Here is a 15,492-nt window from a genome sequence, read left to right on the forward strand (position 1 = left end):
GAGATCATATGCAAGTTGATTGAACGTGCAAGTCAATATATAGGTTTTCTAATCCTTTGCTGTTTTTTAGGCTTCATGATATCACAATTACAGCAGTCCACTTGTAGATCAAAGGTATATGACTGCGGCCAAACAAAAATAACCTATAACCTCTTTTCTTCATGGTGATTTAGACCTCTACATGGTAATTGCCATTCACCTACCCGAACCATGCAATTATGTAGATGCATAAGCCAACCACTGCATGCAGATCAACTTGCAAGCCCACAGAATTTCCACTTGAATCCATATTAAAAAACAGAATGGACATGCTGAGTTCACCTTCAAGGCAGCCTTTTTTACACAACTCTCTCTTACCTCAACACCTCCAGTGTACATTTGTAAGCCACTAGGTATGTGCATAAACAAATAATCGTATGCAAATCCTTGGTTCAAAACCCCAAGGTTTACAACAGCTCAGTCATTGCAGTCATCCTCTTATTGAAATATCACCATCACTCTAGGGACTGGCTATTAGATAGGGCATCTTTTATTACAGCATCATTAATATGTTTTATGTGCATTGGAATAACATACCATGTTCCCCCACTACAGTGAAATGTGTTTTTTATTAAACCATTCCTGTAAGCAAAGTTTCACTGTAGGTACAGGAAAAATACTACCAACAGAAAAAATAATTTACCATATATGATTTATGAAAGGAAACTGTGACATAAAGACAAACTGACTGTTAATTGTTTGTAAAGCTAGTGAATTGCTTGCAAGACAGTTTGTAAACCACTTTATATTTTGTATCAGTTATCTAAGCCTTGGAAAAATCAAGTTAGGATTACAGTTTCACATTGATTTTTTTTCCACTTTAAAGTTAAATCAGCCACAACACTGCACAGTAAAATCTTACAGGTGATATTAAGAATAGCCAGCCTTAGCTCTACAGTAACGGTCACTTACAAAATTGATAGAGAAAACCAACTACTCCTTTTAATGTGTGAAAAGACATTGGATCAGTATTAAGGATGTGTTTTAAAATTGCCCTCTACTTTTGGCTACAGCTGAATTGAAATAGCAGTAAGGATTGCATCTCTCCTTTTCAAATTTCATTACCTCTACATGAGAATACTAACAGGAGGCAGGAATGTAGTAGCCAGAGAAATAATTAAAAACCTGGGAAATAATTAAAAAACATAAATAAGCGTGAAAGCTTAGCAGTGTGAAAAGATTTGGAGTGCGTCAAATGAGGACCCACTGTCCAGCAAAAATGCCTCAACAAAAAGGGGTGTGAGACTTGGCATTTCAAAGATGGAGAAGGTAAAACAACAGATAAGCTTGGAGCTTCTACAAGTGAAGATAAATTTATTGTGCCCAGCTACTGTGTTACACCTCAGGAGATTCAGTGGTTAGCGGTAGGTTAACTCTATGCAGATGGATATTATTTTAGTTTTCAATGAGTATTACTGAAATGAAAATACTACTCTTCCTGTACCATAATAAAGGTAACTTAGAAGTATTCTTAAATTAAAAAACCCACAGGAGTACCTATTTCTATACTTAAAGGTTTCTGGAACTAGCTAATTTTCCAAATGGCTGATATTCATTTATATACCTGACACCCCTCCCCCCTCCCCCCCCGCCACTACTGCTTCCATAGAAATAGTAAAAGACATGCATTTGTGTGATCCTATTTTATCGAATGTTGTCAAACCCGCTCTGGTTTTGTTTCATTGGTTTTATTATTGACGAAAAATAAGCTTTTGAAATGCAAATGTCCATGTCATCTAAACAGTTGTAGCACATTTCTTTTTGCTCGATTATAAAACTACAAATGCTGCTAAAGGTGACAGTTCCTAAGAGACAGTGGGCTTGGTAGTTTTTTTGGTGAATGGAGTTGTCTGAAATGGCATCAGTTTCCTGTCTACTTCAGAGGACATCTAACTTTCATCCATAATTAATCCCTGCAATGGGGTAATTACATCCATATAAAACCCATGTGTTCTTGTGATCTCAGCCATAAATGTAATATCAAATGGTATTACTTAAAGCTATGTTGGACACATGTACTTTTTATTCTATAGTGCTTGTGTATTGAGGTTTACCAAAATCTCATCTAGGTCAGACATTTTTAACAGAATGAATATTTTTAAAGCATTCAAAAAGAAATCAAGCAGTTCTCTTCACAGAAAAAAAACAAGAAAATATTGTAGTTTACAGAAAAGATGCAATTTATACCAAAACTGCCAGCTTTAATACATGTATTGTAATTCAAATATCACAGCAGACAGCACATGTCTAAGACCTGGCTTCTTTTTTCACAGGCATGAGTTAGAAATTAATTGAAACTACCAGCAAAGATTAATCCTATGTCCACAACAACTCAAGTAATCACCCAAGCAAATATCTGCTTTGCAAAATCTCTTAAACATAAACTTTCATTTGAAGTATTACACATGTTTGCCTACTACTAAAATACACTACATGTTTACCTGGACTGATAAAATACAAAGAACACCTCTTAAACTACTCTAAGCTTCCTCTTTATTGAAAAACAGTGCATTCTAACTGAGTATCCAGTTAGTCTGAAAAATTGCTAATATTTGGGAGTCTGTCAGAAGACTATAGGACGAGTGCAGAAGAACACAAATCTCTACAAAACTTGTTTGCAAGAGACTTGTAGAATTTTCCTGAAAGCAGCATTCAGATTTTGAAAAAAAAACATCATACTGCTTCATGATATGACATGTGGGATTTATGGGCAATGACATCACTATGTCACCTTGCAGATTATTACTACACCTCTTATATTGCCAGAACTACTGAGTTTCAATTTTCTCCACTGGGCAAAAGTGCAAGCGTGACAGGACCCTTGCCAAAAAGCTTGTGGTAAATCTCAATTTGCATACAAACCTTTGGAGCAGAGGTGTGCCTTGACAGATGAACTTTTTTAATCCCTTGAAATCTTGTCAAGTTTCTTTTAACCTCCTGATTGTCAATTATATGTTCCTACATCCCTTCATATGAGGATTATCTTTCTCAATGAACATTTTATTCTCGGTGCCACTAACAATAATAGCAAGTGACATCCACAACACCAATCAAGTACGAATTCCCTGCACTCCTGAAATAGTAATATGCTTTGCACTTAATCTGGAACACACCTACAAGATCTTTGCTTTAAAAACATCAGCCAAAGGCATTATCCACCATGATATTCTTGAAAGAGACAAGAAAGTATATTTCATGTTTATGCTTCAAGATATAGATGTTTAGATTTTGTACTATTTCAAAAAGGATGTTAAAAACACCTTCATCCCAATAAGGTGGTAAAGCACAACAACTTCATTTTTGGACTAGTCATTCTATCTCTGTCTCCCAGTCTTGAAAGAAAGAATGTGGTGAATGTAAGAAATTACATTATTATTTACAAAATGTTCCCACTCTAAGGAAGTCAAATTAACTCATCACCAATGCTGTAAACATTACATGAAACTCATACAGATATCTAAAGTCATACCTTTGGGATACCAAGGAAAATAATTTGATCACATGTTAGAGCTGAAAACCTCTGTTATGCACAAAGTCATGGAAGTATGCAACATGTGGCACTGATGTCTAAAACAGCAAGCAGGCAGATTTTGCCAGGCCCTGAGCAAAGCCACACGTGCTGGGAAGGCAGAGCCCTACACATGGCACTGCCATCAGGGACAGCCAGATTCTGGCTGGTCCTGACACTCACTGCTAAGAGAGATATGGAAATGTTCCTTCTGGACAGAAGAGAGACATCACTGTGTGCCTAATCCAGAACTTCTTAATTTGAGAGTCAGCTACTTACAATCCCACCAAGCTTTAATTTTGCAAAAAAAAAGACAAGGAACATTGGTGCTGCCTCCAAATGCACTAGACACATGAAACCTTCCCTAAAAGCCTCACATATTGTTAAAATGAGTAGCGAGTCTACACTTTGCAAGAAGCGATGTATTTTCAACAGTGCTGGAGACACTGGCTGTCTTCATAAATCCAGATATAGGCACACAATGAGGGAGAACATGAGAATATCAATGTGGTTCTGCTAAGTGTGTGGTGTGATCAGACAATGCTAAGGAGCCGTGCTTAGAAGGCTGGCATGCCTTCTCAGAAAGGTTTACATAAGGGAAGTTTCCCTGCTGTAGATTTTTGCATGGTAGTTTGAATACATTGTGATAGGTAGATTTAGTAAACTGTAAAATCTCAATAGCACTTCCTTCAAATGATGACAACAGATCAAAGGGAAAACTTTTTTTTTTTTAAAGAATCAGATATATAAATATATTAGTTTACCTCATGGCTTTGTTTTGTTGGAAAAAACAAATGGGCTGAGAGCATAAACCTAGCTAACTGTAAAAATCTGCCACATATCTGTAGACAGGGAACATATTTCCAACCTACACACCTCAGTGCAGCTCCAGACATGGCTAAGGTCCCAGCAAAACTGAGTGAAGCAGACAGAAATGGGAAGAGAATGAAGAAAGCCAAAAGTTCTTGATGAAACTCTCAGTGACGATAGCATTACAATGCTCAAAATTAAATGTATGTCAAAAAGAAAAATAGTTTCTATAAACACATAATGAAAGGTAGGGTGATTAATGGCAATTAAACCATATTCTCCCTCATGCCTGTTAATTACAATACCTATGCTGGGTATTGTAATAAAAATTCCATTTAAATGGCATTATTAATTAAGTTGTTTTCCTTATTCCTGGCAGTAACTGAGCTTTACAAACAGCAGAATAATGTTAACTTGGCATTGCAATCAAAAAGAAATATTATATTGTTTTTTACTGATATAGTAAAATACATTCTTAGGTATATTTATTCATTACTTTAGTCACAAAATTCAGTTCTATAATTGCCAAGGCTGTAAATCAATTAGTTTTGGGGAGAGTGGTTCTGCCCTACTATGACTTCTAACACTGAATCCAAAGGAAGGGCAGCTGGTCCTCCACAATCTGGGAAGAGATGTGAATGCCAGCAGCTGTCACACTAAATCCCAAGTAATATGTGGGAACCACAGACAACAAACTCAGAAATAGCACTGAAGACATAGGAAATTAGCCTCAGCCTACAGAAACAGACATTTTAATAATTTTTTACAATTACTTAAAACTTACTGCAGACAGTTACACACTATCTTTCATACTTTGCATGCTTCTCATGTGCCAGTCTCCTCTAACAATGAAACTTGTTTATTTTTCCTAGACACTTCCTTCTTCTCTTTATACCTAAAAACGTCTAAAGTTGCTTTAGTCTCATGAAGTTTTTGAGATAACTCTGAAGACTGTTGTCCATTATTAGAAATATACTAGCACATAATGTTCAGCTTTTTTTTAATATTTTGGGATGATGATAAAACAGTAACATTTTTAGACAGACAAAAAGCATCAGTGCTTATTATAATAACTGCAGAATAAGTACAATGTAGCTATTTTTATACAGCGTAGAAAACATGAATTATCTGTAATTATCAAGCATGGCTTTCCATCTAGTATCTTTTCCATTCACATTTCATTTGAAATTTGCATTATGATTGTATGATCATCAGTGTCATAGCAGAACCCAAGCTTTTCTACTGTTTCCCATAGAATGAAGTATCAACTAAAATACATGTTTTCCCAGAAGATATTTCATCTGTTAAGTCTAAATGTTAGCTTTCTTTTCTGTCTGAAATGGATTTGTTGAAGTAGTAAAAAAGTACTGATAAAGAAAGCAGTGATAAAAAATGACAAAGGCAATAGTGACAAAAATAATCATGTGGCCTTTTAAATTAAATTAAAGTAATTTTTTCCTTTTTTTTTTGTTTTTCTTCTTTTCCTACAGAAGAGGGGCCCTTCTTTTATCACTGACACATAAATACTTGCTTTATCACAACGGATAGCTGGCTGGTGTATATTTTTGTTCTGACCACTGACTGCTGAGATAAGGCTAACAAAATGATCAATCCCAAGTTACCCAAAGAATAAAATGCTCAATGATTTGAAAGCATGACAGGTTGTTGCGAAGCAGCCAGGACAGGAAGGGCCTGACTAAATAGCTCAGGTCCTATTGTGTGTTCAAATTATGTTTTATGTACGTGGAAACTTATTTAGCAGACATAAGACAAAATTCATGACAGACACCTACAATTTTTCAGTGTACAACTCTTCACACTTAGTTGACGGAACCTGGTATTGTGTAGTTCCAGCACTGACTGAAGAACTGAACTGCTCCCCAATTCATTTGCATGTACAGTGAAAATGGCAGTAATTTCTTCTATCGATTTAGACAATGTCAAGACAGTGCCATTGGCAATGGAGAATCAATTGCTAGAGCAGCTCCTGGGAAAGAAAGAGGGGCTCTGAGGTCCCCAAATTCTCATTAATTTCATCCATTAATTGCTGAATCCACACTACAGCAGAAATAATTAGTACAGTACAAATCAGTTTGTTAATACAGCTGGTCAGAGTCTGTGATATGTATCAACATATTGGAAACAACTACTGACTGGTTAGTACTTTATAATTACACAGTGGACTTTTCTGTTAGGAAAAAAATCACATCCAGAAGATCTTTGCCATAGTAAAACCCAAGTAGACAAAGAAGATCCCAAAACATGGAATTGAAGGATGGTGGTTACATATGAAACTTTGACTTGGTGCTCATTTTTGACCTAGGAGGTGCTGTTCAGAACTTCCCTTCAGAACTTTCCTTTTTTTCATTCATTCACTGCAAGTGATGGATGCTGAAGGAGGCAGTAATCCATGGAGAAACAAAGGACTAAGTTCTGTGTTATCTCCACATTGTAAAACTGAACTCTATGTCTGGCTTTCACATGGACTGTCTGTACCAAGTTGGTTAAAACTGTTCATGTCTATAAAGAGGTCAAACAAAGGCAGCTTCATTTTTCTTACTCTTTAGTGGCTTATATTTAGTACTGTTCTTCCTGGTCTTCCAAACAGGAAAAAAAGATTCTAGAATCTTCATGTTGGGAAAAAAAAGGTCACTTTCTCTCCTTGGTTGTAAATCTGATTATAGACAGATGTTAAGCAAATGATCAGCTTAAAGAAATTCTGTTGTTAACTTGATCCATAAATGAGGCAGTTTAAATTCTTTACTCCCCATTTTGTAATCCATTATTTCAGGGAGCTTTTTCTTGAATCTTTTACTTTAAACTAGAACTATTTTTAATTCCTGTCTTCTATGTGTTGCTACACTATCTTTTGGTTCAGCACTTGCATGTTTCTGTTGCTTTACTTCTTTATCAACCATTTAACAGTAGATGAAGCCTCTAAGCAAAGGACCAATATTTTCCACAACTCCCTTCTATTTCCTCTAAAACTTAGCAGGTCTAATTGACAGGAATAGTAAGCTTAAATATTCTGTGCATTGCAGAATGGTTAAGACAGACCATGGGGGCTAGAAATGCAAGAATGCATGGGAAGACCTTCCTTTAGACTGAAATAACATTTTCAATTTCTTGTGATCCCCAAGACTGCATTAAGTGGCTTCAGAGTGTAGTGTTTGCTCTGGTCTCTACCCATGCTGACACTCTCTGCTCTCACCTCATCTTTGCAGACTTTGTAAACGTAGGAGTCTTTCCTGTCAGAGTGATTGAAGAAGTGCAAGACGTCCCAGACTCTTGATACAGCTCCTTCCTCTGGCTGGGCTAATTGACGGAGCAGTAATTGACTGAGCAGCTCTACAAAGGCAGACATGAAGTCTAGCAAACTGTCTCTTCTGCCTTATGTTGCCTAAGCAGAGGCAGTGAGATCTCAAGTCACTTTCTCTACCCCATACTCACTGTAACTAAAATGAGCCTGGGCATGACATGTTCATCTCTCGGCAATTCTGAGAAGGGCTGGGTTACACCACTACTCACTGGAGAGTGGTCTATTAGTCCTTCAGGCTGCAGCTGCCACAGTCACACAGTGGACATCAGCCACACCTTATCAACATGTACTGGCCTATTTTGCTGCAATCATGCTGCAAAACAGGTGATTTCCCAGCTCTTGACAGTGATACTTCATATTGAATTCCTTCTTTCCTTGTAGCAAATTCTACAAGGTGGTAGCACTTTCACACTTGTGGCAACGTATCTCTGTGAAGTTCAAAACATGTCTCAAACTCGCTATACAAAGGTGACATGCCACCTCAGCTGCTGTAAACTTCATCAGAGATGCCAGGCAACTGTATTGGAGGCATGTCACAGGGTGCTAGAGGTCACACAATTCTGCAATCCTTCCCTTCTTTTTATGCTACAACCAATTTCCTACTCAGTCATTTCCCTTTCACACCTATGTTATGAAACGTGTCTCCTCCAAAGACAGGCTAAAAGTGAGCTGGGGTTGTTGAGCCTGAAGAAGAGAAGGCTCTGGGGAACCTTCTATTACAGCAGCCTTCTATTACCTAAAAGAGACGTGAAAGAGACCTGGAGAGGGACTTCTCACAAAGACAGGAAAAAGGGGAATGGCTTTAACTGAAATAGGACAGGTTTACATGAGATATTAGGAAGAAATTCTTTGCTGTGAGGTAGTCAGACCATGGAACAGGTTGCCCAGAGAAGTTGTGAATGTCCCATCCTTGGATATATTCATGGTCAGGCTGTATGGTGCTTTGAGCAACCTGGTCTAGCACAAGGTGTCCTTGTCCATGCCAGGGGGTTTGCAACTAAATGATCTTAAATATCTGTTCCAACCCAAGCCATTCTATGAAATAGGTAACTAAGATGGAGTGCTTCTATCTTACATTAAAGATTACTGATATATACTTGGATGGCCTACTAGAAGGGGGATATATCTGATATTACATCTGCAGAGACAGGAAAACCACATATATGAATGAGTGTAATCCATTCGTGATTTTATGGACACGAAGTTCTCTAGAGAGCATCTCTGAGTGCTGAATTTTACATTTACATTGCTGAGTTAGCTGAAATATGCGTAATATCACCAGTAGGCACTGTGCTCCCTATTGACTGTGGGCAGAGGAGGGCTGTTGTGCATTGTTTATTTCAGCTAGGATGTGAGCTGGCGTGCACCCATGAAATGTTGTACAGCTATCTTTTCTTTACAGGGTATGTGAATAAATGATGTGTGGAGCTTTCAGCTCTTGCTCACTGGAAAGCTCAGTTCTTTTTCCCGAATACAGAAATAGAGGTGCATTAGACATGCTTATATTTCTTAATGTGCCTGTGGGAGAAATAATCCGGTACAGCTATCTTCCTGTGCCCCTCAGATTCATAAGTAATCTGGCTCTTTGGGGCTAGCAAAGTGTAGAGCTCAGCTCACAATCAGGTCTCCAGTGTTTTACTATATATTTATGGCTGTTTTTCCCAGCTTCTGACAGTGATACTTCATGCTGAATTCTTTCTCTCATGTTTATGCATTTATGTAGTAGTAGATGTTTACTTCTGGTGATTTATGAAGCAATATTACAGCGACCGAGCACAATTAATGTGTTTTATAAGTGGGATTATTTCAATCCCACTTAAAAAAAGATTTTGTGTCAAGACTTAATTCTAAACCACACCTTTAAACCCCTTGCACATTCACACAAAATAACCACAAATCAAATGATTGAAGGAGGCTGAAGAGCAGTGGCAAGGCCTACATTAGCATATGTGTCTTTTGCTCTTTGGGGCTGGCAGCTGAAGTGGAAAGGGTGCTCAGGGGGGTCAGCTTTGCTGAGGGGAATTTCTCCAGCTACTCAGCAACCCAGCTTCTTGCATTGTTCACAGGAGTTTCAACTAGTAAGAACTACAAAGGCTCTGTAGAGCTTATGCTGTGTCTTGCATTGAAATGCAACAAGATTGTTTGAGCAACAACGATGAAGATTTAGGGATCTTAAGGCCCTCTAGGCTCTGATATAAATTAACACTGATTTTAAAAAGAGGGAAGGAAAGAGACATTGACTCTTACTGTTTTCTTTCCTCCACTCCTCAAGACTTTAAACTTGTGTGTAACCAATAACAGAAACTTATATTATATAAGACCATTATACTTCTATTTCCATAACTGTGGTGACCTAAACTTCTAATTAACAAGTCATTTAAAAGAAAGTCTTTGAAGATCATTTATGGACTCAGACATGAAAAAAATCTAATCTGGACAAAGATGCAAAGGAAGTTCGGAGTGCAAAATGATCCTGTTCTGTTCCCTTATTAAAGTCAAGGACATTTTCTCATGGCCAAGCAATGCTCCTATTAACTGCCTAAAACTCAAATTATATAATATTTATAGTGAACATTTACAAAAATAATTAAGGAGATGAAAAAAATGAAGGAAATATTCTAAAATAAAATTTGGAAAATGCAATTTAACAAACAAATAGGGAAAAGTTAATTAATTAATAATTAAAAGTAAATGAATTAATAATTAAAAGTGAACAACCCACAAGAGAGGAAGAAGTCTACATCTTCTCTGCATGTTGTCCTTTTGGACAATTATTTTCCCTATTTCATAATCAAACAACTGTATTAGACTTCTGCTCCAGCTCTATACACAAAAATACATGTATGTAATGATGAAATAAGTGATGGTTAGCATTTCGAAAGATTGTATAAGCAATATTTCAGCAAATTGAGACTAAAAGAGTTCCAAAGATATCCTGCAAATTGTATTCACATAATGGAATTTTTACAGCCTATATTTTACACATACTTTTAGAAGAACTTGACCCCACATAATTTAATTGCAGTTCAAATACTTCTTCAAAGTTAATTCACTGACCATCAAGCTACAGAATTCTTGCAAAATATTCAAATTTTCTAATTTCTCTAAATAGTTGTGAGTTTTTATTAAATACTTGTGGCTTTTACTGTTACCAAAGACTTTGCTAGTTAAAGGTTAGTATGTCACAGTCCATATACAATCCATCAGACATCACTGTTCATAGTGACAATTATAAAAAATGGGACTCACCTATAAAGTAGGACAGCAGTATTGCCAGCAGCACTGAGACCCCTACAGCACAGAGTGCAGTACATTTCCAGCTACAGTACTTTGAAGACTTCTTGAATTTAAAAGCACTTCTGGATAGAGTGTTCCTAGGTAGTGGCCGAGCAGGAGGGGAATAAACAGAGCCGGATGCCATTGTGTACCCTGGCGTTGCAGTACTGAACAGTGGTGTGGTCCCTGTTCCTGTTTTGAATAGGAAATGCCTGTGAAAGAAAGAGCATATGGTAAAGTATAAAAGTAAATAAAGCTGGAGCGCAGGCAATCATAACTCTTGTTTGATGCCGCCTATTTTTCAAATAGCTAACAACATCCCATCTAAAAAGGGTCATAGAAACAATAACTTGTCATGACACTCACACATAAAGAGACACTTTCCCTTTAAGTAAAGACCAAAGCCCCCCAAACATTAATAATACACTGGTATCCAGACAGTAAACAGAACTACCCAAAATACAGTGTAGCAGGGAGGAAGTCTCTCACAGTTTATCCAACAAGTAGGGACAGGCTTTCTGCTGCTGTTTATTTGTGTTGGCTTCTGCAACAGACTACAGGGAACTCCATTAAAAAGTCAATAATGAGCAATGTGACTGCAGCCCACACTACTTATCACAGCTTTCCTAGGTTAAGTACAAGGAAAACAGTAATCTCTCAGTTACAAACTTTCGGCAAGTTTTCCACAAATAGTCAGTTAAAAATATTTTTGAGTGTGTCCTAAGTACTCAGTTAACTAATTCACATCAACGTGCACATAATCCTACCATAAAAAGATCTGATTATGGATACAAGCAGCTAGTTACAGCCCAGGAGAAGTACTCTAAAGAAATATATTTACTAAGTGTTCAAGAAGACCAAAAACCAGCAACAGATATGAAAAGCAAAGTCAAAGTTAAGACACACTGTGAGTTACCAGTTTATTTTTTCAATTAAAATCTCCAAAGGAAACATTACTCTCTGAGCTTCCATATGACAGAATCCCTTAATTTCAGTTCATGCAATCATAATTACTTTGAACGAGCCTCTAAAAATGGCACATTCCACCTGGAGTTTTTCTCCAGATGCACACAGGCAAGTCAATGAACAACAAAAACCTGGTCCAAAGAAAGGTCTTGGCACCAGAGGTTTCCCACCAATTTGTTATGTTGGCAACTCTGTAGCATATGGCTTGCCCTCACATAATTAAACCGAGGAAAATGAATACATTATATCTAAAAATGGTAAGAAAGCATACTGTGGAGACTTTGAACTTACCAACCCACAGCTAAACAGAACCAGAAAGCTGCTTGGGTTTTGTCATAGTTAAGAGACGCTCATGAACTGCTGATAACCATGTCCTCCTGAAGTTAAGTGCATGCCTACACTGTATTTGCCTCCTCCCTGTCACTTATACAGCAAGGCTCAGAGGATCCAGCACCAACTGAGCCAGCCATGCAGGGAAAAGCCTTTCTAGTTACACCACGTGGCAGTGTGAGCTGCTTCTTAGCTGATGGGACTTTGATTCTCTGGGGCACATGCTCAGCTTCTTGCATAGTAATGGACCAATTTACATTGTAGAGACACCAGAAATTAATTTGCCCCACTGCAGCCTGAGAAACATACCAGCAGTTGATAAACAAGATTTGTTGTTTACAGGTGATTTTGCTATGGGAGGTTAATGGATGAATTAGAACATCTTGGCATAGACCCTTTACTTGAAAATATTTGCACTACAAACGTGATTCCGTGAAATATTTTACATAGGTTACCTCATTCTGAACAGTATTAAACTTGATGGCAGCAACAACAGAAGGTTATGTACTAAATCTACTGGTGCACAACAGCACACCCCAAATTTGTTTTAGCTTCTGAGCTCAGAGTATAATCAATAATCTCAAAAGACAAAGCCCTGGTAGCTTAAATCCTGTCTAAGGTACTTCATTACAAGTTGTGACATTTTCAATGTAGCAAACACCAAAATAATAACTAGCCCTATGTAAAAATGTTTACAACAGCATTACTTTGATTGCACAGATTCACAGAATCATGTAAATTCATTAAGTCCTGGTAAGTGCCTTATCCACTTGACCTTTATTGGTCTTTCATTCCTGGCTACATGTGGTAAATGCTATGTCCAGGTATATTTCACAAACAGATCCCAAAAAAACCACCAAACACAAAGGTAGCTGTTTCCCTTTCCATGTGCAATGTGTACTGTTTTGGGGAGCAGAAGGAAAGCCATACAGTAGATACAACAATACTCTTCATATACATCAGCTTCCTGTTAAAAATAAGAAGCTGCCTGACCAGCCTGCAATTTTCACATCCTCCCTCTCCTGCTGTTAGACTCAACATACTAAAAATGGGAATTGGCATTATATGAGCACTTGACTAGAACTCCAATATACTTTAAGTTTTAAGAAAAGAGTGCAATAAAACAGTCTGCCACTGCTATTTTCCTTTTTTTATTTTCTCTGGGAAAGTGAGAATTGATGTTGGCTTTGGTAGACCACAGACTACTAGAGACTAATCCAATACTCTCAGAGCCTTTGAGGAGTTAATCCCATGGATAAACTTGAGAGATGACAGGGATGGTGTGAACTGTCGTAACTGACAGTCCACCTCAGGCATCAAGGTAATGAAAAGAAAATTGTAACTTTTATATGTGAATCTTAGAAAAATAGGTTGGAAATGACCCTTAAGATCATTGAGTCCAACCATTAACTCAGCACTGCCAAGTCCACCATTAAGCCATGTTCCTAAATGTCACATCAACACATTTTGTAAATACTTGGAGGGATTATGACTCAACCACTTCCCTGGGCAGAGTATTCTGATGCTTGACAACCCTTTCAAGGAACAAGTTTTACCTAATATCCAATCTAAACCTCCCCTAGGTGCAACTTAAAGCCATTTCTTCTTGTCCTGTGGCTTGTTACTTGTGAGAGCAACCCCCACCTGGCTACAACCTCCTTTCAGGTGGTTACTGAAAGTGGTAAGACACCCACCCCACCCCCCCCCCCAAAGCCTCCTTATCTCCAGGCTAAACAACTTCAGCTCCCTCAGCTGCTCCTCATAAGGCTTGTGCTCCAGACCTTTCACCAGCTTCGCTGCCCTTCTCTGGACCCACTCCAGCACTTCAGTGTCCTTCCTGAACAGGAACCCAAAACTGGTGAGCAGGCCTCTGTTGCTTTACTGGGAATGGCAAAAAGCACAACACGGACTCTCTTGTGCGTTGAACAGGAGAGCAAGGTTTATTACCTCAGATCTTCTTTTATAGACCAATATGTGAAAGTCCAGAAAGGTAAAACTCTTATTGGTTAGTAAACTAACACATCACCATCATTGGTCAGTGGGGTTCACCACCCCTCGACCTTCTCTTGCAAGAAAACAAGAAACTGACCAACAGCACCTGCAAGGCTGTCTTCTATCTCTGAGGATTGTTTTAATTCCTCCTTATGATTTCCCAGGCCACTTTCTCAGGTGAGACAGAAATTTATGAGGCCTGCTTTTCCACAGGCACTGTGCTCCCTGCTTTTGCTCATATTTAACTATGTTAATATTAACATATTAACACAGGACTCGAGGTGTGGCCTCATCAGTGCTGAGTACAGGTGGAAGATTCTTTCCTGGTCTTGCTGCCACGCTATTTTTGATACAGGCCAGGAAGCCACTGGCCATCTTGGCCAGCTGGGCACACTGCTGAATCATGATCAGCTGCTGTTAACCAGCACTTCCAGGGCTTTTCTGCAAGGCAGCTTTCCAGCCACTCTTCCCCCCTCCCAGTAGCGCTGCAGGAGGTTTTTGTGACAGAAGTGCAGAACCCAGCACTTGGCCTTATTTGACCTTATAGAGTAGGCTTTGGCCCATTGATCCAGCCTGTCCAGATCCCTCTGTGGAACCTTTTGCCCTCCAGCAGATCAACACTCCCATCCAGCTTGGTGTCTCTGTGAACTTGCTGAGAGTGCACTCAATCTCCCCAGTAATTGACTGAAGATTGATCAAGATTGTTGAGAACAGACAAAGCATCATCAGCTGGGGAAGATAGATGATTATTCTACTCTGCACTGCTGGGGCCTTGCCTTCAATACTGTGTACAGTTTTGGGCACCACAATATAAGAAGGTTATAAAGCTATAAGAGAGTGTCCAAAGAAGGGCCCGTGAGGATGTTAAAGGGCTTTGAGAGGAAGGTGTATGAGGAGCAACTGAGGCCACTTGGCCTGTTCAGCCTGGAAAAGGGGTGACTGAGGGGAAACCTCATCACAGTCTACAATTTCCTCGTGAGTTGAAGAGGAGGGTCAGGCACTGATCTCTTCTCTGTGGTGCTCAGTGACAGGACCCAAGGGACTGGCCTGATGCAGTGTCAGAGGAGGTTTAGGCTGGGTATTAGAAAAAATCCTTCACCCAGAGGGTGGTTGGACACAGGAACAGGCTCCCCAGGGAAGAGGTCATACCACCAAACGTGACAGTCCAGAAAGTGTTCAGACAACAATTTTGGGCACATGGTATGACTCTTGGGCTTGTCCTGTGCAGGGCCAGGAATTGAACTCGATTATC

General features: G+C 38.7%; 1 protein-coding gene across 21 annotated transcripts in view; it reads right to left on the reverse strand.

Annotated features, from left to right (window-relative positions):
- The window catches only part of TENM3 (teneurin transmembrane protein 3), a 594,796-nt gene that overhangs the window by 107,228 nt on the left and 472,076 nt on the right, over window positions 1-15,492 (reverse strand). For all 21 annotated transcript variants that reach the window (XM_088056014.1, XM_088056017.1, XM_088056013.1 and 18 more), the window contains one exon: window positions 10,926-11,164. In XM_088056014.1, the coding sequence (XP_087912140.1) occupies window positions 10,926-11,164 (239 nt within the window). The remainder of the gene's footprint in view (window positions 1-10,925; window positions 11,165-15,492) is intronic.

Source organism: Pseudopodoces humilis, chromosome 6 (genome assembly GCF_049639895.1).
Source record: "Pseudopodoces humilis isolate 2021_Gansu_Grassland_sample_001 chromosome 6, ASM4963989v1, whole genome shotgun sequence".
Classification (NCBI taxonomy): Eukaryota; Metazoa; Chordata; class Aves; order Passeriformes; family Paridae; genus Pseudopodoces; species Pseudopodoces humilis.